At 39.2% G+C, this 27604-nt stretch overlaps 1 protein-coding gene across 1 annotated transcript in view; it reads right to left on the bottom strand.

Annotated features, from left to right (window-relative positions):
* Positions 1-27604, bottom strand: part of LOC136863856 (serine-protein kinase ATM) — a 570640-nt gene that overhangs the window by 86655 nt on the left and 456381 nt on the right. Inside the window, exons 35-37 of the mRNA XM_068226546.1 lie at positions 17951-18041; positions 16387-16500; positions 3985-4093 (exon numbers count right to left, since the gene is read on the bottom strand). Of these exons, the coding sequence (XP_068082647.1) occupies positions 3985-4093; positions 16387-16500; positions 17951-18041 (314 nt within the window). The remainder of the gene's footprint in view (positions 1-3984; positions 4094-16386; positions 16501-17950; positions 18042-27604) is intronic.

Raw genomic sequence — 27604 nt, 5'->3', positions numbered from 1 at the left:
CAATCATTTTTAAAACCTTTTAACCGGAAGACAAACAGACATTTTTAATGTAACAAAGTGAAACTTTTAACAACTGTTCCAATGAATAGATATAGTTTTTAAGCTGACCAACTATGTAATCATCCAGTCTCATTTCATTAACCCATTAATCCCCACATTGTTTTAATATCATTTAATTTATTGGTATTCTAGTAGTTTTTAAGAGAATCAATGTACTTACAAATAACCTGTTTAAAAACTTAGCGATTCACCTAAGCTTTAACAACAGCTGAAGATGTTCCCAAGTGAGAACGAAATATGTACTGTTTACAAATAAAAATTTGCTAAATGGCAAATAAAAAGCATTAAAAAGGTGGAAGATTTTTAGTTATTGTAACTCCCTGTGATTAGATTTTGATACGGAAAATGAAGCTGATTACTTGCAATCTAAGTGGTATGTTCCGAGCTGTCAGTGGAGAGATGGCGTGGGTGAAGATCAGTAGACGAATAAGTTTGGATGGTGCCTTTAAAAGTAGGAAAGATCACAATATGAAGATAAAGTTGGAATTCAAGAGGACAAATTGGGGCAAATATTCATTTATAGGAAGGAAGGTGTTCAATAATTTCCAATTTCTTTGCAATCATTGTCAAATGAAGCATCATACGCTAAATGAAATAAGAAAAGGCTAGGAAAACAACAGATAGGGAATCTGCCACCTGGGCGACTGCCCTAAATGCAGAACAGTAGTGACTGATTGATTGATGTTGGGTTCTCAGCTTGAAGATTGCTGAATCTCCGGTACTTACAAAGATAGTCAACTCATATACAGTATAGGAATTACTTCTAATAATACTATACAACTGCTATAAAATTAAAATTTACATTGCATTTATTTATTTATTTTTACCCATTTTAGAACCTAAGTAGCATAACGGTCTGCTGCATCTTAACCAGAGCCCCTTTTGCCACCACTTTTCAGAGTTCCTGAAGGGCCTTCACAGCTACCGTAGCGGTCCCAGGGCCCTCCAGGTCCCCACTGTACTTCACCCCTACAGGAAGTCCCCTACTTTGGCTGTCCAATCTCCATAGAGCAGGGAATAGAATTAATTTATTCACAAAAATGTTTTATTTACAATAACCTGTACTGGCTGAATGCCCTCTAACATTTCTCTGTTGCTGTTTATTTTTTTTCTTGAATATCGTTTGATAAGGATCAAACACTATCTCTGGTAAACTATACCATTCCTTCATGCCCTTCCCAATGAATGAAAATTTACCCCAATCGCTCCTGCTAAAATCCCTTCTAATTTTATACTTGTGGTCAGCCCTGCTGATATAATTATTTTCCAACTGAAGCCTCTCACGGCTTTCTCCCCATCCCCATGCTTCCCCTCCTTTACAGACTCTATGTAATCCTATAAGTCTAGTTTTCTCCCTTCTCTTACTTGGAAGTTTCCCACCCAAGTTTCTCTAACATTTCTGATACACTACTTTTTCTCCTGAAATCCCGTTACAAATCTTGTTGCTTTCCTCTGCACACCATATATATCAAAGCTCTATGCCCATAACTTTCATCACACAAGCAAGTGGCATGTCCAGAACTCACGGTACCTTTCTCCTCAGATCGTAAGTTATAATACAGTAGAACCTCAATTATACGTTCCCGGAAGCTACGTTTTCCTGTATTATCCGTTCAAATTACGTGGTCCCGTGAGCATCCTAATTAAATCACATTGTAAAAATCCCGCATTATCTGTTCCTTGAAGAAACGATTTCCCGCATCCACCGTTCAGAAATTTCAGTCCCATTAAAGCTAAATCCTCGATCACGTGTTTTTCAAGAAACTGTATCTCACGAAAAGACGGCAACGCATACTTCCGGATCTTGGTGTTAACGTCCAGTCATTGCGGTAATTTGGGGACGCGGAAAAGCGATCGGCGGTGAACTTGCATTAGGGACCATCTTAGCATCGCATTCGGGTGGTATTGTTTAGAGAATCAAAATCACAAAGCAGAGTGTGTCCACAACAATTGGAAGGAGACAGAGCGCATTTCGACAGCTCTACCTGAAGACGGAATGAGTTTCGTCAAATCTTCGTACTTGCAAAGCTTCTACATTATGTCCAGGGTTAGATGTTTACTTTTATTTTTCCGAGTGTATCCCGAACTGGTTTTCGGCATTTCCCTCAGGGCAATGTATAGTCACTGAGCTTTCAGGCAGGAATCTAAACAGCTCCTTCTTAAGTAACACAAATTTGGTATTTTAATATTATCGCATACGATTACGTTATCGAGACCAGAACAGATGTTGCACCTTCTTACATACATAAAGCCATAGGAGGTTTTGGGATTGCCTATTACTGTTTTGGTCCTAATGTAAGACTAGGAATTTCACGTTATTGTGTTAAAATGTTAAAAACCTTTGCATCATTTCGCACTCGTACCGACTTGGACAGCGAGAGTGTTTTCCAGCTGAGGTCAAGGTTGCGAATAACCGTAAATTCGGAAGTTTTGATGGTACTTTCTCTCTTTCCAATTTAATCGTGATTAGTGACGACATAATTGAATATAATGCATTTGAAAACTTGAGAATCGATATTTACATTCGAAACAATATTCTCGAGTTCAACATAACCTTTAAAAGTCGATGTAGGCCGTAGGCCTAATTTGCGCGGTACAAGATTTCCACAAAATGATTACGAACAGTATACCGGTGACCAAATTACAATGGAAGATTTAAAGAAAAAAAGGGATTTCGCCATCTTGTTGGGCGCTTTTGTATCCAATGTGCTTTATTTTATTAGATTAGAGAATTAAAAACTACTTGTGGTCGATTGTTTGGCTTGATGTGTTTAGGTTTTTCGAAAAGTTTGACCGATCAAATTTGCTGAACTGAAAGAAGTTTTCAGAGGAAACCGACAAAGTTTCCCCGGTAAAACTGAATATAAAGTTACGAGACTTTTAAGTCGGGTACCGGTAATTAATGTTTGAAGCCGGCCCCGCGGTCGAACTCGCCTGCCTCTCACCCGGAGGACCCAGGTTCGATTCCCGGCCAGGTCAGGCATTTTTACCTGGATATGAGGGCTGGTTCCAGGTTCACTCATTCTACGATTACCTTTAATTGAGGCGCTATTTAATGGTGGGATGGCGACCCCGGTCTAGAGAGCCAGGAATAACGGCCGAGAGGATTCGTCACACTGACCATGCGTCACCTCGTAATCTGCAGGCGTTTGGACCGAGCAGCGGTCGCTTGGTAGGCAGAAAGCCCATTGGGGCTGTAGTTTGGTTTGGTTTAGGGGTGTTTGTAAGATTTTAAGTATACATATTTCTTTTTTGTGATGTTTAGCCAAATTGTTCATGGTTCATTCATTCCCGGATTTTCCGTTTTCCCGTATTGTATGGGTTTTTTTTTTTTCGGTGGTCCCTCCAAAAACGGAGAATCGAGGTTCCACTGTAGTCACATCACCTTGAAAACAAGCAAGCTTGTAGTTTTATGTGACTGTTGATATTACTGTATGTACATAGCTATGGGACCTCCAGTTTAATTTGGAATCCAAACCACAAACCTCCACTCACTGGCCAGGGTTCGAATCACAGCCATCCTAGTTAGAAGCCCGTGATGAAACCAATCAGCTACACTTCAATGTCACCTTGATACCACAGCCATCTATTATATAGTGCAAGACCTAAAACTGTGTGATGTAAATAACAAAACTCTGTGACCATTATAATGATCTCACAAGTGTGTGGCCTGTTTCCAACAGACCATATCTTATATATTCCATCAAACACTACACCTTCCTTAATCAACACGTAAGACTTACAATACAAGTGACAAACTACGAGATAACATTCATACTCTTGTTACATCTATGTTTTGGTTATTGTATTACCACTGGCATCCTCGCAGTACAAAGATGTGCTCCCATGTTGGATGTAACAATAAAAAGTGAATGTGAAAATAATTTTCTTGCTTTAATAAGTAAACACTGCAGTATATCTTACCTCCCTTAAAATGTTTTGAACAACAATGCCGTCTTCAGGATTCTTGTCACAGACATATTCGAGGGGACTGGTATTCTTGCAAAATGTCTCTTTTACATAACTTTCATACCTATAAACAAGATATTATATCAATGTAATGCAACAATGGAAGATCTTATGATTGCTTTAAGAGGCTTAACTGCATTTTTATCACCCAGATTAATAAACAATGTACAGAACAGAAACTCTACTCAAAGGTCAGTGATGACTGAGACCAACAACCAGCAGCTGAAAATGATAACCAGTAGATGGGATAATAAAAGCAAAATGTTTAGAAGGTTTTGCCAACATTTCATCAGTCTTAAACAAATGACAAACAAGAGCACTCTCCGCGAGACGTAACCCTTCAACCGGTAGTTGAAGTAGCTCTAACCAGTGCGTGTGCACCACACATTTGCAGTACCTGATACATGTCACTCTGACAGATGTATTATTCACAGAATATGCACATATAATACACTGAAACATTCAGCATGAACTGGACTGTTTGAAAAGTGGTTTCCATTTAAGCTCAATGTAATATATTTTAAAATTTTTCGCCCGTTTAAATGCCCCCACAAAAAAATCAAAAATATTTTTACTTACACATCAAATATAAATGACTAATCAGTTTTCTGAAACTTTTTAAAATATATATTTTGTAGAGAAATTAATTCTGATGATAGGCATGCAAATTTTAAGTGAATAGTGTTAATTCTTTACGAACTGTTCAATAAAAAGTACGTTACTTGATATAGTTCTAAGCTGTGGGTGTTCATAACCTACCTCAGGTGGCACAACACTTATCCATTATGCTGCAGTAGGGCTTGAATTTACAGATGCATTTCATTCTATTAAAATATCTTCATCATTTAAATCCGAAAATGTAGCCATCGTGTGTGCGTAACACACAGTAAACAATGAAAGCAACTCACAACAAAAACAACACGTGTTTCAAAGCTGTACGAATTGCGACCTTCATTTGTTTCAAAGATATCACACATAAATGGATGTATTGAACAACGAAACATTCCACATTCCAAGGAGAAAACATGCCTGATGAATGCTGCCATAATCTATCGTCAGCGGCGGTTGAGATAGGGGCAAACCTGGCGATCTATCGTCAGCTACTGGTTCGAGGGTTAATAAGCTGCAACTGGCATAGTGGCTGACTCAAAATACCTACACAAAGTGATGCCTCTTGCTCCATCTGGAACTGAAACACTACACAACAGTCATCTGCCCAGATGCCCTGTATACCCTGGAGTGTCTGTCAATGAACAGAAAAGGCTTATATTGAATGGGATAGGAAAGGCCTAGGAGTTGTAAGGAAGCGGCTGTGGCCTTAAGTAAAAGACAACCCCAGCATTTGCCCGATGTGAAAATGGGAAACCACAGAAAACCATCTTCAGGGCTGCCAATAGTGGGATTCGAACCTACTATCCCCCGGATGCAAGCTCACAGCCACGCGCCCCTAACCACATGGCCACCTCGCCCAGTCATTAGTTACGTGTTCATTACAGGTCAGATTCTCATTGATGGAGATTCCAAGATTAGTTACATTTTTAAGGTATGGTACAGCACTGTCACTGATTACGAGTGAAGGAGGATCGATATTACTCATTACATGTAATAATTTAGGGTTTCCTACGATAATACTTTGTGTTTTACGAGGATTTAGGAATAAGTGGTCGGTTTTTTTTTTTTACTCTGCAAATAACCTTACTCCTTGTGGGTGGGGTTAACTTCCAATAAGTAACCAGGGGAACCTGACCCCTACAGAGCGCGTCCCCAGGTGGCGGATAGGGGGCCCCTACAGTATGTAGGGCTGGTTGAAATAACCAATACAACCCGCGGACCAACAGGTAGCCCAATTCCTGGGGGTTTTAAAATACTGGGACACCCTCTCTCCAGGGGTCATAAATATGGAGGGCCCTTGCCCTGGGTTAAGGGTGAAGACCTCAACGGCATCTACGGCGGAGAAGATGGACTTCGGTACGGCGGAGATGGCGGAAGAGGCAACCCATCCTTCTGGGGTGTACAGATAGAACCTACTGCCTTGTAGGACGAGGAAGGCATCCTCAAAGGCTAAGGGAGTAAACCCTGAAAGAAAATCCTCTTATGCGTTAGGCCTAGCAAGTCAGCAGGAGAGTATTGAATATAGTTGCTTTCAATAAGAAAAAGAGCCTCGGAAAGAATATTATAGACCGGACTGACACGTCCTCTCAGACAATTGTAAAGTATGATGACCGTAAGGCTGATGATATACAATGTTCTGAAAGGAAACCCCAAATAAAAAAGAGACCCAAATACCGAATTGGAACTATGAACATTCTATCATTAACTGGAAAGTTAGAAGAACTCCTAGACATGATGGATAGAAGAAAAATATCAATATTGGGATTAAGTGAGACCAAATGGAAAGGGATTGGAAGTAAGACACTTCGTGGAGGATATAAATTATACTGGAGTGGACAGGTGAAGGTAGCGAAAAATGGTGCTGGATTCTTAATTAACGAAGGGATTGATGCTACAGCTGAAGTTATCTGCAAAAGTGATAGAATCATTAAAATGTTCATGAAACTGGAGAACACTAAGTACATCGTCATACAAATGTATGCCCCACAGACAGGCTGCAGTGAGGAAGACAAAGAGAAATTTCGGCAAGACCTGGAAGATACAGTTAATGAGGAAAATGTTATTATTATTGGAGATCTAAATGTGCAAGTTGGCGTAGACAGACTTGGGTACAAGAACATCATTGGTCCACATGGATTTGGACAAAGGAACCCAGAAGGAGAACAACTATTAGATCTGTGCAGAAGAAATGATCTTATAATCAAAAATACATTCTTCAAAAAAAGAGACAGTCACAGAATAACAAGGTACAGTTGGGATGGCCAGTATAGAACATTGATTGACTACGTAATCACAAATAAAGATGGTGGCAGGTACATCACAGATGTAAAGGTCATCCCTAGTGAAAGCATGGACAGTGACCACAGATTGTTGGTAGTAGACTTCAAACATAAGACAAATGAAACGCAGAAACTTATTACGAAAAAACCAAGGATTAAAACTTGGAAGTTGCAAGAAGTCCAAATAAAGGAAGAATACAAACTAAGGATTCAACAGAGTATGCCGAAGTGTGAAGTAACCAGCGTTAATGAAGAATGGAAGGCCTTCAAAGACACCTTTGTGGGAGAAGCCAAAAACCTATGTGGAGTTACAAGTTCTATCAAAAGAAAAAAGGAGACACCATGGTGGAATGATAGAGTGAAAACAGCGGTGAAAGAAAGAAACCAAATAAAGAAGGCACTGGACAAGGAGAAACAAAAACAGGGACAAGAACGAAATGAACAAGAAATACAAAGACTTCAAGGAGTATACAGGAACAAGAAACTTGCTGTAAAGAACATTGTAAGGGAAGAAAAAGAGAAGAAATGGAATGAGTTTGCAGACAAACTGGAAGAGGACAGTAGAGGAAATATGAAATTGCTATACAGAGTAGTGAAAAACAAGCAAAGGGATCAAGAGACCATAAAAGCAATAGAACGTGATGATGGAACTCTGGCACAAGAAGAGGGAGAAATTAAACAAGAACTCAAGATCTATTTCGAAAAGCTGCTGAATGGAGATACAGAAAACATAACAACGGATAGAGGAGAGCCAAGTCGAGGAACCACAACTGAACCACCAATTACATGGCTTGAGGTTGAAAATGCGCTCAAGAGCATGAAGAAAGGAAAGGCAGTGGGCGTAGATGAACTAAGTGCAGATATGCTGAAAGCAGCGGGAGTTCCAGGAATCCAATGGCTCTATAGACTGCTCAACAAGATATGGGAGGAAAATACTATTCCTGAGGACTGGAAGATGGGCATCATTGTACCTCTGTTCAAGAAAGGAAGCCGACGAAAATGTACTAATTACCGTGGTATCACACTACTGTCTCATGTCCTGAAAATATTGGAAAAAATAATAGAGACCAGAATCAGAGATATTGTTGAACCAATTTTGGAAGAAGAGCAGTATGGTTTCAGACCAGGAAGGTCAACTACAGACCTTATATTTGCAATTAGGATGCTAATGGAAAAATACTGGGAGAAGAACAAGCCTTTATTCCTAATATTTTTGGACATTGAGAAAGCATACGATAGTGTACCAAGGGAAAGAATTTGGCAATGCATGAAAGAACTTAAAGTGCGAGATAGCCTCATAGACAAAGTGAAAATGTTGTATAGTGGGAACAGAAGCTGTATTCAAGTAGGATGTGGTTTGTCGGACTGGTTTGAAACAAAGAGAGGAGTGCAGCAGGGCAGCTCATTGTCACCACTTCTATTTATTATTGTAATGGATGTAGTAATGAAATCTATTAAAAGGAAAGAACATGGAGATATCAAAGCCTTCACATTTGCAGATGATGTTGCGATCTGGAGTGACTCAGAAGATGAATTGGGAGAGAGAATACAAAGCTGGAATGAGGAGTTTAAGAAATATGGTTTAAACATCAGCAAGACCAAGACGGTGGTGATGAAAGTGTATGGGGAAGGAGCAGAACCAATAGTCATGTTAAATGAAGCTCAACTGGACAGCGTTCCAGTTTTCAAATACTTGGGTAGCGTTATATCAAATGACAACCTAGCAAAACATGAGGTGAACAATCGAATCAATAAGGCAACACAATTCTGTCACCAGGTAAGACACCTGCTGTGGGATGAGCAAATACCCATGAAAACAAAAATGACATTGTACAAGTCCTATTATACACCAATTCTTACATACAGTCTTGAAGCCACAACACTGACCAAGAGAGATAATTCCAAACTTCAGGCAGCTGAAATGAAATTCCTACGCACTATGATCCAGAAAACCAGGAAAGACAAGATTAGGAATGAGAAAATTAGAGAAGAAGTAGGAATAGACAATTCTCTCCTAAATAAGATTCAGATATCAAGACTGAAGTGGTTTGGTCACATGAAGAGGATGCCAGTAAACAGAACTGCAAGGAAGGAATTTGACAGAAAGGTAGAAGGAAGACGACCCGTGGGAAGGCCACGAAGGAAATGGATAGATTTAGTTAAGAGCGATGTAATGCTGAGAGGTCATGATTGGGACAAGTTGGTGGAGGAAGAATGGTACAAGGACAGGATGAGATGGAGGAGGCTCATATACCACACCCGGGAAACTGGAGATGGTTTAGGATGATGATGATGGTCGTTTTTAGAATAGGCGGTAAGCCTTTTAATATGTGAATTAATATGTTGAACTGTTTCATGTAAATTGTTTGTAGTCGTGTGTTTGTATATCTGCAAATCATCAGCAGTACAATGCAATACAATACCGAAGTGTGGAGGATATGTCATTAATATGGAAGACGAACAATAGGGGCCCTAGAACAGACCCTTGAGGGATACTGGATGATTTTACAGCCCACTGGGATCCTTGATTGTTTACCGCTATGCACTGGCAACAATTTGTAAGGTACAACTTTAAAAATTTTAGGGCTATCGGGCCGATATGCAGAGAGCGGAGCTTGGATAAGAGTATGTCTATATTTACCATATCGAACGCACTACTTAAGTCAAGGAGTGTCGGTATCGTCACCTGCCTTTTGTCCATTGTTAGTCTTAGGTCACCTGTTTCCCAAAGAAGTGCAGTCATAGTACTATGTCCCTTTCTGAAGCCAGATTGCAATGGGTCAGAAAGAGAATGTCTGGTTAAGAATTCTACTAGCTGCTCATTTACATCTCGGTCAAGAACTTTCAAGAGAGGGGGAAGAATCGAAATAGGCCAGTAATCAGATGGCACGTTTGCTGTGGTATGCTTTAACATTGGGGTTACTAGAACATCCTTCCATGCAGTTAGAAACGTCCCTGTGGTTAGACAGTAGTTTACAATGTGGGTAATAATTGGTAGGACCGCGCCAATAATGTTTTTTATAAAGCCTATTGGGATGTTATCTGCTCCTTTAGCTTGCGACTTAACTGAATTCAAAATAACTTTACATCATTTACACTGACAGGGTAAAAAGAAAAATTATGTTTGTTTTCTGTAGGGTCACTGATTCTTTTATTTAGATGGATATGACTTTGAGGTCTATTAATTTATTGGGTTAGTTATGAAGTGAGAGTTAAGTGTATCGAGAGATATAGCTGCCACATGTGTCTTTTTGCATTTTCCAACTCCCATAGCTTGAAGGTGGTTCTAGGTTTTAGGTGCATATAAGTTCTTTGTTCCATTTTTAATGTGAATAAATTTGCTATTGCAAATTAATTGCTTTGTTCTGTATGTAAAAGATGATACTGTTCAAAATCTAGTTCATTATTTGTTTCCTTGTATCGGTGGAACATTGCGTCACGGCGAGTCATTGTTGCTTTTATATCGCTAGTTAACAAAGGTGCAGTGAGTGAGTGACTCTAGCTTGCCTAACTGGAGCATGCTTGTCATATAGTCCTATGAGTAGAGAGTTAAAACTTGTCACTTTGATGTCTGTGTCATGTATTTGCTTTATATCTTCCCAAGGTAAACTATACGCATCATTTTGGAGTTGTTGTAGATCGATACTTTTCAGATGCTTATAACAAATGTATTTAGCTTTGTACTTTGGTACACTTAGAGAGTAGCACAGGTAAATTAAGTCATAAGTTGAGATGCCAGGTAGGAAACTGACCGTACTTAAGAACTTTATGCAGGTTATTTGTAATAAGGAGGTCAATTCATGTATGGCTTGTATATTTAAAAGTATGAACAAGATTAGTTTCATCTAGTGGTAAGATCGTCATGTTGATGGAGGTAAAAAGGTTGCTGATTCAGTCTGATGTGCCAGTCGGGGCTAAGATATTTGTATTAAAGTCACCAAGAAGTAGTATATGCTCGTAGGTTGGTACTAGTTTGAGAAGGTCAGATTCAAGTTCAGAGATGTTAGTAACATTCGGTGGTTTATAGACAACTCCTATCAATACTTTTTGACGTTTAATTATGGTCTCAACAAACATATATTCCGTGTGTGGAGTGATGTCCGATGATGATTTACTAATTATTCTACATTTAATATCATCTCTTCACTATACTGCTAAACCACCACCACGCCTGGCAGTGCGATCATGCCGATAGAGAGTATATCCTTCTAGTTTTACAAGGGTAGAGCTGAATTTGTCAGACGACCAGGTTTCAGTACGACATATAATATGCATGCTCATCATCATCATCATCATCCTAAACCATCTCCAGTTTCCCGGGTGTGGTATATGAGCCTCCTCCATCTCATCCTGTCCTTGTACCATTCTTCCTCCACCAACTTGTCCCAATCATGACCTCTCAGCAGTACATAGCTCTTAACTAAATCTATCCATTTCCTTCGTGGCCTTCCCACGGGTTGTCTTCCTTCTACCTTTCTGTCAAATTCCTTCCTTGCAGTTCTGTTTACTGGCATCCTCTTCATGTGACCAAACCACTTCAGTCTTGATATCTGAATCTTATTGAGGAGAGAATCATCTATTCCTACTTCTTCTCTAATTATCTCATTCCTAATCTTGTCTTTCCTAGTTTTCTGGATCATAGTGCGTAGGAATTTCATTTCAGCTGCCTGAAGTTTGGAATTATCTCTATTGGTCAGTGTTGTGGTTTCGAGACTGTATGTAAGAATTGGTGTATAATAGGACTTGTACAATGTCATTTTTGTTTTCATGGGTATTTGCTCATCCCACAGCAGGTGTCTTACCCGGTGGTAAAATTGTGTTGCCTTATTGATTTGATTGTTCACCTCATGTTTTGCTAGGTTGTCATTTGATATAACGCTACCCAAGTATTTGAAAACTGGAACGCTGTCCAGTTGAGCTTCATTTAACATGACTATTGGTTCTGCTCCTTCCCCATACACTTTCATCACCACCATCTTGGTCTTGCTGATGTTTAAACCATATTTCTTAAACTTCTCATTCCAGCTTTGTATTCTCTCTCCCAATTCCTCTTCTGAGTCACTCTAGATCGCAACATCATCTGCAAATGTGAAGGCTTTGATATCTCCATGTTCTTTCCTTTTAATAGATTTCATTACTACATCCATTACAATAATAAATAGAAGTGGTGACAATGAGCTGCCCTGCTGCACTCCTCTCTTTGTTTCAAACCAGTCCGACAAACCACATCCTACTTGAATACAGCTTCTGTTCCCACTATACAACATTTTCACTTTGTCTATGAGGCTGTCTTGCACTTGAAGTTCTTTCATGCATTGCCAAATTCTTTCCCTTGGTACACTATCGTATGCTTTCTCAATGTCCAAAAATATTAGGAATAAAGGCTTGTTCTTCTCCCAGTATTTTTCCATTAGCATCCTAATTGCAAATATAAGGTCTGTAGTTGACCTTCCTGGTCTGAAACCATACTGCTCTTCTTCCAAAATTGGTTCAACAATATCTCTGATTCTGGCCTCTATTATTTTTTCCAATATTTTCAGGACATGAGACAGTAGTGTGATACCACGGTAATTAGTACATTTTCGTCGGCTTCCTTTCTTGAACAGAGGTACAATGATGCCCATCTTCCAGTCCTCAGGAATAGTATTTTCCTCCCATATCTTGTTGAGCAGTCTATAGAGCCATTGGATTCCTGGAACTCCCGCTGCTTTCAGCATATCTGCACTTAGTTCATCTATGCCCACTGCCTTTCCTTTCTTCATGCTCTTGAGCGCATTTTCAACCTCAAGCCATGTAATTGGTGGTTCAGTTGTGGTTCCTCGACTTGGCTCTCCTCTATCCGTTGTTATGTTTTCTGTATCTCCATTCAGCAGCTTTTCGAAATAGATCTTGAGTTCTTGTTTAATTTCTCCCTCTTCTTGTGCCAGAGTTCCATCATCAGGTTCTATTGCTTTTATGGTCTAAAAGTAGTTTCAAGGACACCTGCTGCTGACATGTTTAAAGGGTAGGTAACACATTCCTGGAACAAACACTGATAACACACACACTGAAAGACACATGCAAATAATAATTACATACACATAGAATATGTTTGAACATTTCAATAAGGACAAATAATAAAAAAGAAATAATAAAATAACAATATTAATAAAATTACACTAATATATAGTTGAAAAGTTAGCCCAGAGTAGGATTTTGCTAACAGCCTGTACTCCCAGGCTTTAACTGCACCTGCCGGCGAGCATTTCAGAAATAAGTAGAAGGGAAAGAGCTTGTAGGTGTGGGTGGGACTTGTGAATGCTATAAGACTACTTTACAAATTTGTTACAAATTAAGAAGTCCCATAGGAAGAAACAGTTAAGGAACTAGAAAGCTATTTCACAGTAGAATCTACAGACACAGGGTGAGATACTACACAATGGTATTGCTCATTTACTTGAGAGAGTTCAGTTCATCCATTGTTGATATGTTGTGTCTGGTTCCCTCCCTTTTTTCCAACAATGCATCCCTGTAGGGTCCAGACATTTCTCACTCCAAATTTATCTACAGCCGCCTTTAATATTAGAGTGCAAGCCGCAGTCAGGACCTCCCTGATAGTGATTCCAGTGCCTGCCAACCTGTGCTTGTTACGAAAGACTTCCTTCCTTTTCCTATAACATACAAATTTCACAATTATGGGCCGCTTCACTCCTGGCCCTGACCTGTCAATACGGTGAGACCTATCAATGTCCTGCACGGCAATATCAAGGCCAAGTTTATCTTTAAACAACCTAACTGAAAGTTTGTCCTATTCTCATTCAGTGATTCAGGAATTTCGAACACACACACACACACACACACACACACACACACACTTCCTCTACGCTGGTATTGCTCCAGAGCATCAGTACTCCTTTTGAGTTCATCCTGCACTGCTTTCAGTTCAATTACCCTATTTTTAATATGAACTTTAAGTTTGATGATAATCTCAATGTTGAAGTCCAGGGTGGCCTTGAGTTGTTCAGCCACAGCCTTTGTGACACTTTCAGTTAGTGCCTCAACGATAGCCGAGAGAAGGTCTTTCGACTATAGAGCTTCCCTTACCTGCTGAACAATGCTGTCCGCTAGCGACGCCTCACTCCCGCTTCCAGCTGCAGGCTCTGTCTTGGTCCTGGTTCCCCGGCTGGCTGCATTTCTCTTGTCTCTTCCCATAATTAAATTTTGTTTATATTTACAAAAATCCACTGCACGGCACTGAGTGATGTTATGAAGTAAACAATACACACTGTAAAAGTTGTGATTCACTACCTTTGTAACGAATTACGCCTTTACTACACCTGCTAATCAAAGAAAACTGTGAGCACACACACACACACCACTAACAGCGTTCTGCCATTTGTAACTCAAACTATTAGTAGTAGATCTGAAAGACATTAACGTACCAAAGATAACAACCAGAAAATTACCTAAGATTAAGGTGTGGAAACTACAACAGATTGGAAAAAGGACCGTCTACCAGGACCATATAAGAGGACAACTGCCTACAGAAAAAGTGGAGAGTGGTGAGGTAGAGTGGACAAGATTAAAGAATGCCTCGATAAAAGAATCAATATAGGTTTGCGGGAAGACAAGTGTGAGAGTAAGGGAAAAAGAAACACCCCGGTGGAATGAAAGAGTAAGATTCTCAATAAATTAAGGGAACATGGCACAAAAAGTACGAGATAGAGAGAAATCCAAGCCAGAACAAGTAAAGGACGAGGGGAAGATCAGAGACCTCGAGCAAGTTTATCGGGACAAGAAATTGAGAGTTAAAAAGAGTAGTAGAAGAGGAGAAGATAAAGTGCTGGGAGAAATTTACTCAAAAACTGAAGGAAGATAGCAGAGGCAATATGAAACTATTGTTCAGAGTGATCAAAAACAAAAGGTATTAATTTGAAACCATCAAAGCAATTGATGACCTAATGGAAACCTGGCCAGGAAAGAAGAGGACATCAGAGAGGTTCTGAGGAATAATTTTGATCACCTATTGAACAGGACAGAAGCAGATCAGAGAACAAAAGAACCAGCTGTTGAAACTTGCACAGAAGAACCTCCCATTACATGGGCAGATACAGAAGCAGCCCTTAAGAAGATACTACAAGGGAAATCCTCAGGAATCGATGAAGTCAGCACGGACATGATTAAAGCAGCAGGAGTCCAAGGTTTACAGTGGCTACACAGAGTGCTCAATGCAGTTTGGAAAGATGGCAAGATACCTACTGATTGGAGCAAGGGTGTCTTTATCCCCCGGTTTAATAAAGGAAATTGAAAATACTCTAGCTATCGGGGAATAACACTCCTTTCTCATGGGCTTAAGATTCTAGAGAAAATCTTAGAGAGCAGATTGCGAGTCATTTTAGAGCCACAGTCTGAAGAGGAACAGTATGCCTTCAGGCCTAACAGGTCCACAGCAGACCTAATCTTCAGTGTCCGTATGTTAATGGAAAAATATTGGGAAAAAGGCAAAGATCTCTTTATGGTTTTCCTTAACATTGAGAAGATATATCACAGCATTGCAAGAGAGAAGATAGGGGAATGCCTGAGAAAAAGGAATGTGCCAGAGGGACTGGTGAGGAAAGTTCAGATGCTGTACGAGAACTGTACCAGCTGTGTGCACTTGGGTGACGGACATTCATCATGCTTCAAGACCAAAAGTGGAGTCCAGCAAGGCAGTGTACCATCCCCATTATTGTTTATCCCCATCACGGATGACATAATGAAGAACATCAAGAAAACCTCTGGTGAACTAAATGCAATGGCCTTTGCTGATGATGTTATGATCTGGGGAGAAACTGAGCAACAAGTACAGTCGAGACTCAATGAATGGAAGGTTAAGGTCCAGGAGTTCAATCTCAAGATAAGCGAACTCAAAACAGTAGGATGGCAATAAACATAGAGGGATGACCAGCAAACATCATGCTAAGAAACCATCCACTAGAAAGTGCAGAAAGCTTTACAAACCTCGGCAGTGTAATATCTCGAGGTACACTAGCCACAAAGGAGGTGCCAAATAGAGTGCAGAAGAGCTATCACTTTTACCAGCAAGTACGAACACTGCTCTGGGATTCCAAAGTACCAACAAAATCAAAGCTGGTGATTTTCAATCAGTACTTCATACCAATCCTAACCTATGGTATTGAAACCTGCACCCTCACTAAGAAAGACTCATCAAGGTTGCAGGCATCCGAGATGAAGTTCCTTAGGTCCACAATTCAAAAAACCAAACTGGACAAGTTGAGGAATGATATGGTTAGGAGATGGACGTTGCAGATCGGAGAAGGGCACTGGAGGACGTCATTAACAACAGAATGTACGTCAGTAAGGCAGAGTGGTAGAGGCTCGCCAACAGTACCCAGGAAACTGGAACTGTAAAATGATGATGATGATGATGATGATGATGATGATGATGATGTAAGGATGAGGTACACTTAAGAACCACAATTCTTACCTCAACTGAGCACCACACCACAGTTCTGTGTAGAGGATGGATGTGAAGTAAGCCGAACAGAACTGGGCTGCTTGGGCTACGTGGAGGAAGTTGAGGTCCAGAGCAGTTTCATACCTGCATATGGAAACAAAATTTGACAATTAAAACAATGTAGAAGTAAAGTCTTAGGAACTGTATATTCGTGGCTCCTCCATGTTTAGATGCTAGTTGTAAAAGTATTGTCTGTTGCATAACTATTAACATACTTGTCTTCAATCTGATAACACATGCTGCATTATTCTGAGATATTACACTTACACTTCTAACTTTACAGTTCACAAATGAGTTCATAACTTCAGCTATCAATTAGTAAAACTATCAAGTCATATAAAGAAAGAGGCGAATACAAAATGGAATACATAACAGGATGAAGTTTTCATATGATAGTGTGAAGAAGTGTGCGAGTAATGCTCCAATTAAAATGTATAATTCAGATGTAATCTGTACTTTTCGTTAGTTGTAAATGGTGTCTTCTACTGCTGTAAGTAGTTCACAACAAATTAATATCATAGGCTCTTGTAGTTAACTTTGGTATTAAAAGCTATATGAACAATAGACCGCGTGTATGTGTAGCGTGCCAGTCCAACTAACAAGCCCAAATGCACAAATGGAGAGAAACACTACACACAATGGCTTAATAACCCACTCCACTGCTGGTGTTTTTTTTTTCTTTTTTTTTTTTTTTGCCAGCTGGGAAAACATGCCATTCCAACTGAAGAGGCCAGATGTCACAATCTCTTTGTGAGAGAGAGTGAGGGTGAGTGTGTGAGTGTGTCTAATAACCAATTCTATTGCTATTATGCTTTATCTATGGCCATGAAAGTGTTAATTGGGATGGACAATACATTGCCATCTTCAAATAGATAGGCTCTCTCCTCCTCAATCTCAGTTCTTGCATGTCCACATCTTCTTAGCTCCCAACAAGCTTATTTCTGCTTCATAGCTTCATCAGGAGGGTGGGCATCAACAATCACTGAACGCCATCTTGACAGATCTTAAAGCAAAAGACTAGATCTCTCAAGATGGTCCTTCAGTGAATGTTGAACGTACACTCCTGATGAAGCTGGAAAGCTGAAATGATCTTGTTAGGGACTGAGAAAAGAGTGCTGTAGAACTGGAAATGATGTGAAGACAGTCTTTTTATTTGAAGATCTGAAGATTGTTCTCACCTGTTTGGGTATTCATGTCCTTGTCTTCTCTTTTTATTGCTCCATATTCCCATACGTTCCCCTGTCTTTCTTTACATGACTTGACTTGTCACTTGCTTGTTCCTTTCTATTACTGAATGAGTAAGATAATGTATATTTTAAAACTGCCCCTTAACCTCTGAACTGTATTCACAAGTTAATTGTGTAATAAGGTTGTCAAATTACTAAATGGATCCTCTACCAATCTGCCAGAGTTTCAGTTTTAATTATTTCTTTGTTAGATTAATCTGCTGAATAGTAAATGTATACAGTCCATCAAGGGAATGTAACTCTTCTTACATATTCACTACTTTGGTTATTTTCATAACAGTACTTACCTTTCACCACTCTTGTTCTGAAGCCAAACACAGTGGACAATGTCCAGCATACACTGCACAGATGCTCTATTGAGACAAATTTTCTCAGATTCTAAAAAAGATAACACAAAAAAAGATAACACACAGTATATTTTAGTTACATATCCAACCTTGAGGTACACAGTATCCACAACACAAAATGTACAACATGAGCCTCTTGTCGTGACCTCTCTCTCTCTCTCTCTCTCTCATATGAAGCTGGGAATCAGAAACAAGGTCTTTATGGGCAGAGAAGAACTGAGAGTGAAGAAGAAGGCGATGGGAGTGTGTGAAATTGAGGAGTTTGTCCTTTTGTGTTGTCCCCTCTACTGATGCTGACCTCTTCTCATGTTATCCTCTGTGTTTATTCTATCCTCCTTACTAGTTCCTGTCAATCATACATATATTCGTATATCCATATATTGAACTTCAATAAGTTGCTATAAAAAAGAATTGGGAACATGCATCATTTACAAAAATATTTTTTTGAAAAGTACACCAATGAAATAGTACGTAAACGTATTACATTGTGGTATGTTGCCTTGTTTTCTACCATTAAAAAAATATTTAATAGTGCCTTTCCGCAAGGCGAGTGAAACGGCCTCTGACGTAAGCGGCGCGCTGTGACGTCACGATCCAGTACCGCATGGAGCTCTACCAGCCATTGTGCATCAGCCGTTGCTAAAAGCCTATTGTTTATTATTCATGATCGCGAATAACTTCAAAATGACAGAAGAAAGGTTCAAAACAGCACAATCAGACAATCTATCATGTGTAAATGTCATCATTCTTGAAAAATAGTGACTTTTGTGGCCGCAGAAATTCGCGGATAACAAGCAAGTTTGTAAGTGGCGTCTTTTATATACGTGCAATGTACTGTAACCCATAGTATTAGGATAACAACGAACCTGGATAGATATCACATCACTTTCAACATTTCCTTCTAGACTGATTCCCCTATTAAAGAATAACATTACATTTTCGGGCTTTCAGCATCAGTAAAGTAAGAAATCGGATTTCAGCACTAACATAAACATATAGGTAGCATTATAGTACTAGTCCGCTTCTGTGGTGTAGTGGTTAATGTGTGCCACTCCCGGAGGCCCGGTTTCGATTTCCGGCTCTGCCATGAAAGTTGAAAACAAATAGTACGAGGGCTGGAACGGGGTCTACTCAGCCTCGGGAGGTCAACTGAGTAGAAAAGTTTCGAATCTCACCTCAGCCATCCTCGAAGTGGTTTTTCGTATTTTCCTACTTCTCCTCCAGGCACCTAAGGCCACGGCCGTTTCCTTCCCTCTTCCTTGTCTATCCCTTCCGATCCTCCCATCCTCCAACAAGGCCCCTGCTGAGCATAACAGGTGAGGCCGCCTGGGCGAGGTAATGGCCCTCCTCACCAGTTTCATCACCATACTCAAAGTCTCACGTTCCAGGACACTGCCCTTGAAGTGGTAGAGGTGAAATCCCTCGCTGAGTCCGAGAGAAAACCAACCCTGAAGGATAAACTGATTAAGAAAGAAAGAAAGAAGGAAAGAAAGAAAGATCATAGTACTATAGGGCTATAATCTATCATTCCCAAAAAAAAAAAAAAAAAATATATATATATATATATATATGGTTGGGACAACTGGCCTACCCACTTCCGGGGCCCATGAAAGAGAATTAAATATCTTTGTGGAGGGAAAAAGTTAAACATGATAAAGATAAATATGACTTCATCTAGTTTTCACAAGTCGGGCTGAGTGGTTCAGACTGTTCAGGTGCTGGCCTTCTGACCCCAACTTGGCAGGTTCGATCCTGGTTTAGTCCGGTGGTAGTTGAAGGTGCTCAAATACGTCAGCCTCGTGTCGGTAGATTTACTGGCACGTAAAATAACTCCTGCAGGACTAAATTCCTGCACATCGGTGTCTCCGAAAATCGTAAAAGTAGTTAGCGGGACGTGAAGCCAGTAACATTAATTACATTTGGCTTTTAACAAGCTGAGCATATCAGGAAAGAAAAGTGTCCTGGTGACATTTTAGTCGCTCAATACAGGAATGTCTTTGGGTGCTGTGACTTTTACTTATTTTATTTTATTTATTTATTATTATTTTCTCTTTTCTTTTTTTTTTTGCTGTTTGCTTTACGTCGCACCGTCACATATAGGTCTTATGGCGACGATGGGACAGGAAAGGCCTAGGAATGGGAACAAAGTGGCCGTGGCCTTAGGTACAGCCTCAGCATTTGCCTGGTGTGAAAATGGGAAACCACGGAAAACCATCTTCAGGGCTGCCGGCAGTGGGGTTCAAAACCCACTATCTCCCGGATGCGAGCTCACAGCTGCGCGCTCCTAACCGCACGGCCAACTCGCGCGGTATATTTACCCTTCGGTTTATTGACTTGGCTTGTATAACCTAAAACTTAGGCGAAGTTGGATAATATTTTAAACACCTACATCACTATTTTCACCTGTGTGCAATTATGTTATTTATTTCATTAATATTATAATTGAGCATTGTTAACTTATAAGACCCCAACAGACAAGCATTGGTTTTGTGTGAAGAATTATACATTTGTTAAATTCACGTTGTTTCCTTTCATGATGTACACGCCTATTTTTGTTACATTACAGAGTATTTAGATACAGCCTAAATTTCTTTACCAATTAAGCTCTTCAATAAAGACATACATAACTGTCCCATGCCAAGATATATTGGTAGAATTAGAGCTGTCAAAATGGTTCATAACCCCTTTGATTTATTATCTTGACATGGATCACCCAAAACAAAGGTTAGGTTTGGAGAATACTTTAATAATCAGCATTATTTAATGCACTGTTTATTACTTTCATATTCCAAGATGTAATTGAAGCATTTAAATAAAGCATCATACATTAAAATTTAAAGTTTTACCACTAGAACTGCTGACATGGAAAAGTGATTTGAAAATTCAAACAAATTCATCTTACGTTAAAATCTTCAAAAAAATAAACTGGACTTTTCCGATATATCACCAGCATTTCTCCAGCTCGCCAAAATCCATTTCTCCCTAGTTTTAGCGTCTTTGGAACGTTTATAAACAATTTGTTTGGTACGGTATGCGATGTGCTATTGCACATCGGAACTCTACACCATTTATAAGTTTTCTGCCTCACTGTCTGCGCAGGATTCATTTTAAGTCTAAAATATACCACTCAGATTATTATCCAATGTATAGACCTCGAATTTAACCATACTAGACACTAACGTAAAGTAGAAATACGCGAAGTGTATCCTGCTTCTCACAGCACACTATGTGTTATTTCGTCTGCTAATTCAGTCAACCTGTACGACGACGTCAGGCCAATGAGATCGCGTACTTCGTGACGTGACATTTTCGTCTATTTTTATCATGTTTGGAGTTATTATTTGTACATTCTGATCACATTTTTGAATTCTGCATGCAATTTTGAATCAGAATAGCATATTTTTAATTAAAACCCCGGATCATGCATGTTCCCTATAATAATAATAATAATAATTTCGTGTGGCTATTTTAGCCGGGTGCAGCCCTTGTAAGGCAGACCCTCCGTTGAGGGTGGGCGGCATCTGCCATTTGTAGGTAACTGCGTGTTATTGTGGTGAAGGATAGTGTTATGTGTGGTGTGTGAGTTGCAGTGATGTTGGGGACAGCACAAACACCCAGCCCCCGAGCAATTGGAATTAACCAATTAAGGTTAAAATCCCCGACCCGGCCGGGAATCGAACCCGGGACCCTCTGAACCGAAGACCAGTACGCTGACCATTCAGCCAACGAGTCAGACTGTTCCCTATTAATCTGTGCTGTGATATGCCCGGAAGTTACAGTAAGTTTGCCAGGTCATCCCTGGATCTTCAAGCAAAAGATATTTGCAATATCTCTACTAATATAATTATATAATTACTAGCTGATGTACCCGTGCTTCGCTACGGGATTCTCAGAAAGACTGACTTGGTGGTTTTCCTAATTGAATTCAACATAGGTCATTACAAAAACATCAGTAGGAATGTAGCATTGAAAGCAATGTTATCATATAAAATACTCAATCAAATGAAAAACCGCACACTTTCTCACTTTCAACGACCAGTACTACGGTGCCGATCTAAGAGTCCAAAGTTCCAGAGCTGGAATAACCAGGTCGCAGACTGCCGTGAACACTCCTCTGTCATTATTCCGTTAAATATGCACACTACTCATTCCAATCAGTGGCTCCCTGTTGGGATTGTATAGCTCGAATACTATGATGAACCAGTGTGTTACGTACTAGATATATCAGAAAATGTATGAACCAGAGGAATGGCATGCTAAAGAAGAAAGTTATCTTACACCCCAGCTACTGCCCACCAATATACAGGCAGGCTGTTACATTCAGTACGACCAAGCGAGTTGGCCGTGTGGTTAAGGGCACGCAGCTGTGAGATTGCATCCGGAAGATAGTGGATTCGAACCCCACTGCCAGCAATCCTGAAGATGGTATTCGGGAGATGGTGGGTTCGAGCCCCACTGTTGGCAGCCCGGATGATGGTTCTCCGTGGTTTCCCATTTTCACACCAGGCAAATGTCGGGACTGTACCTTAATTAAAGGCACGGCTGCTTCCTTCCACTTCCTAGACCTTTCCTGTCCCATCGTCGCATAAGACATATCTTTGTCGGTGCGATGTTAAGCAAAAAAAGTTACTCCGTGGTTTCCCTTTTTCACACCAGTCACACCAGGCTGTACCTTAAAGCCAAGGCCGCTTCCTTCCCACCACTATTCATTTCCTATCCCATCGTCGCCATAAGACCTACCTGTGTCGGTGCGACGTCAAGCAAATTTTAAAAAAATCTTGGTACGCTGCAGTAATCCTATCTATCGGGGATGAGAGGAAAGAGAAGACAAAAAGCACATCACAACAAACAATGGTCAATGTAGTGTTATTGTTGATAAAGTTTATGAGCTTTCTATATTGCAGGCCTTCACATTAGTTTTCTTTCGAATCTGTGATATTAGGGTGTCTTACAAAATTATTGATATCGTAGATTGTAGTTCCTTATTCTCAGACTTTACATACCGATTTTCACTAAATTCTGTTTACCCATTTTCTCGTGACTCGGCGCTGATATGGACTTAGTAACAAAAAACCAAATTCATGAATATCTCCGGTTATATGTGGTACGATAACAATGTATAAGACATAAGTGATCGGAAATTTAATAACTTCTTACATAACTACTACTAACTTAAGACATAACTAAAGTTAGGTTAGTTGTGTAGTATTTATCGAAACGACCACTAATAACATAAATAACTTATTTGAGAATTACATTTCAGACCTTCCCCTAAACTACCATTTCACTCAGCGTGAATAAAATAATTTGTAGCCTAGATTGCAGTGGTTCATCACCCGTCATTACATACGCATTTTCATTAAATTCTCTTCAGCCGTTTTATCGTGATGCGTGTACATACATACATACATACATACATACATACATACATACATACATACATACATACAGAAATTACGGAAAAGTAAAAAAATGCATTTCGTTGTCACTGTGGACATAACCGACACAGAAATACCATTCTTTTCAAATTCTGAGTAATGTACAGACAAAACTCTTATTTTTATATATATAGATTTATTGATACGACCACTAATAACATAAATAACTTATTTGAGAATTACATTTCAGGCCTTCCCCTTAACTACCATTTCACTCAGCGTGAATAAAATAATTTATAGCCGAGCTTGTAGTGGTTCATCACCCGACATTACATACCGATTTTCATTAAATTCAAGCTGGCTCAGTCAACTAGAAGAAGAAACTCAGGATAGTAAGGAATTTCAAGTTACCCAATTGCAACAGTCAAGTTTTAGGGAGGAAGGGGGTCTGAGACTGCTCTTGGTAAACTGTCAAAGTGTAGTAAATAAACAATTAAAATTCGGTACATTGATGGAATCTTATGAGACTGATGTGGTGATAGGAGTGGAATCGTGGTTGAAAGAAGGGGTGGGTAATAGAGAAGTATTTCCAGAAGGGTACACAGTCTATCGTAGAGACCGAGGAGATAAAAAGGGAGGGGGGGTGTTTATTCTGGTGAAGGAAACTTACTGTTCACATGAATGGTTTACCGATGAAAGGGATGAAATATTAGGGATAAAATTAGTTTGTGATAATATGAAGGAGGTGGGAATTATAGGAACATACAGGCCTGGAAGAGAGGAAAGAGACATGGAAATCTTTGAAAAAATAATAGATTATACTCATAAAAACAATAATGTTGATATGGTAATAATTGGGGGAGATCTAAATTTGCCTGAAGTTGAATGGAAAGGAGCTGCAAGTGAAGCCCATGAACAGAAACTGGCAAATAAGTTAATTTGGGAGGGTGGATTTACACAAGTAGTACAAGAACCGACTCGTCTCAATAACTTACTAGATGTATTCTTGGTTAAACCATGGGAAATTGTTGATAAAACTGAGGTAATTGAAGGAATAGGAGACCATAAGGCTGTAATAATGGATGTAGGACTCGTACCAAAAAGGCTTAATAAGAGGGTTACACAAGACAAGAAAATGTACAGAAAAACTAAAGTTGATGAATTTGGGACTTACCTTAAATCACAATTCAGTTGTTGGATAAGTGAAGGGAGTAACGTGGATACACTTTGGGCTAAATTTAAAGGAATTATTTGGGAAGGAGAGAAGAGATTTGTACCTGTTAAGAAGGGTAAAATGACCTCAGACCCTGTTTATTATACAAGGGAAATAAGAAAATTAAAAAGAAAATGTAGAATAGTAAACAGGAAAATCAAAGAGGGTAGGGAGAGTAGGGAAACTAGAAAACAGCTAATGAGGGAACTGAATAGAGTGAAAAAGGAAGCAAAAGAGAATTATATGAATGGCATACTTCAAGAGGGTAATGACCACAAAGGGAAATGGAAAAAGCTGTATTCATATATCAGGAATCAAAAAGGAAAAGGAGTCCAAATTCCTACAATGGTGGGAGAAGGGGGTGAACACTATTTAACAGATACTGAGAAAGCAAACCTATTTAGTAGGGAATTTAGAGATTCAGTAGATGATTGTCAAGAGTTGGAAACCGAAACAGAAGATAGAGAGGGAGAGAGACAGAGGGAAACAAGAAGCTTCTCATTCACAAACGAAGATATTTTCAGAGAAATCCAACTGCTTCAGCAAGGAAAAGCTGCAGGAAGTGATCAAATTACTGGGGAGGTATTAAAGACAATGGGGTGGTACATAGTGCCTTATTTAAAATTTCTCTTTGACTATGTCATAAATAATAGTGTAATACCAAAGGAATGGAAGGAATCTATAATAATACCAATTTATAAAGGAAAGGGTGATAAAAGGAAACCAGAGAACTACAGACCAATCAGCCTGACCAGTATAGTTTGTAAAATTCTGGAGAGTTTAATATCGAAGTACATCAGAGGGATATGTGATGATAAAAATTGGTTCATGAGGAGCCAGTATGGATTTAGAAAGAAATTTTCTTGTGAGGCACAACTGGTGGGATTTCAGCAGGACATATCAGATCAGTTGGATTCAGGAGGTCAGTTAGATTGCATAGCCATAGATCTTTCCAAAGCCTTTGATAGAGTGGAACATGGAATATTATTAAAGAAATTGGAGGGAATAGGATTGGACGTAAGGGTTACACGTTGGATAAAAGCATTTCTAAATTCAAGGGTTCAGAAAGTCAAAGTAGGAAATAATGTATCGCAGGAAGAGAAAGTTTGGAAGGGAATTGCACAGGGTAGTATAATCGGTCCGTTACTTTTCTTAATATACGCAAATGATTTAGGGAACAATATAACATCAAAAATAAGATTGTATGCAGATGACATAATTGTTTATAGAGAAATAAACAACATTGAGGATTGTTCAGAATTACAAAGGGACCTTGAAAGTATCCAACAATGGGTTGAAGAAAATAATATGAAGGTTAATGGAGGCAAATCAACTGTTACAACTTTTACAAACAGGAGCTTTAAAACTGAATTTGAATATACTTTGGATGAGGTAGTTATCCCAAAAGAAGGCAAGTGCAAATACTTAGGTGTGAGATTTGAAAGTAATTTGCACTGGAAGGGTCATATTGATGACAATGTTGGGAAAGCATACAGATCATTACATGTCATAATGAGGCTACTTAAAGGATGCAACAAAGAATTAAAAGAAAAAAGTTACTTGAGTATGGTTCGTCCATTATTGGAATATGCAAACAGTGTTTGGGATCCTCACCAAGAATACCTAATAAAAGAAATAGATAGTGTGCAGAGGAAAGCAGCAAGATTTGTAACAGGGGATTTCAGGAGAAAGAGTAGTGTATCAGAAATGTTAAAGGAACTTGGGTGGGAAACTTTAAGTAAGAGAAGGGGGAAAACTAGACTTACAGGATTATATAGAGCCTATACAGGAGAAGAAGCATGGGGAGATATCCGTGAGAGGCTTCAGTTGGAAAATAATTATATCGGCAGGACTGACCACAAATATAAAATTAGAAGGAATTTTAGCAGAAGCGATTGGGGTAAATTTTCATTCATTGGGAAGGGTGTGAAGGAGTGGAACAGTTTACCAGCGGTAGTGTTTGATCCTTTCCCAAAATCTGTACAGATATTCAAGAAGAGAATAAACAGCAACAGAGAAAATAAATGAAGTGTTAGAGGGCATTCGACCGGTGCAGGTTATTGTAAATAAAAAAAATGTGTGTGAATAAATTAATTCCATCCCCTGGTCTAAGGAGTTTGGACAGCCAAAGTAGGAGACTGCCTGTAGGGGTGAAGTACAGTGGGGACTTCGAGGGCCCTGGGACCGCTACGGTAGCTGTGAAGGCCCTTCAGGAACTCTGAAAAGTGGTGGCAAAAGGGGCTCTGGTTAAGACGCAGCAGGTCGTTATGCTACTTAGGATCCAGAACGGGTAAAAAAAAATAGTAAATAAATAAATGCAATGTAAATATTAATGTTATACCAGTTTTATAGTATCATTTGAAGCAATTCCACATACTGTATATCAGTTGACTATATTTGTAAGTAGTACAGGAGATATTATAATTAGAATTTTGTAAACAATATAAATTTATTAAGGATGAGCTGTGTGTTAATAGAAAACATTGTTAGCGTAAATTGTATAATATTGTATTATAGGAAAAATTTTCTTCTCTTGTTAATTTAATATTTAGTGCTTGACAATAATGTATTTTAGTGTACCATTTGCCACCGAGGTAGACACCTCATTTGCAAATAAAGAGATTTTGATTTTTTGATTTTGAAATTCTCTTCAGCCGTTTTCTATTGTCTATTGATGCGTATACAATCAGACAGACAGACAGACAGACAGACAGACAGACAGACAGACAGACAGACAGACAGACAGACAGACAGACAGACAGACGGACAGACAGACAGACAGACAGACAGACAGACAGACAGACAGACAGACATTACGGAAAAGTAAAAAATGCATTTTCTTGTTACTGTGAACATGACCGATACAGAAATACCATTCTTTTCAAATTCTGAGCAATGTACAGACAAAAACTCTTATTTTATATATATAGATAAGTATCCTTACTACATGTCAAGTTTAGTCTATAATCTGCTTAATGATGAGAGAATTATTTGTTATCAGAT

The sequence above is a fragment of the Anabrus simplex genome, chromosome 1 (genome assembly GCF_040414725.1).
Source record: "Anabrus simplex isolate iqAnaSimp1 chromosome 1, ASM4041472v1, whole genome shotgun sequence".
In the NCBI taxonomy this organism is placed as follows: Eukaryota; Metazoa; Arthropoda; class Insecta; order Orthoptera; family Tettigoniidae; genus Anabrus; species Anabrus simplex.
This window is presented reverse-complemented; position numbering and strand designations above follow the sequence as displayed.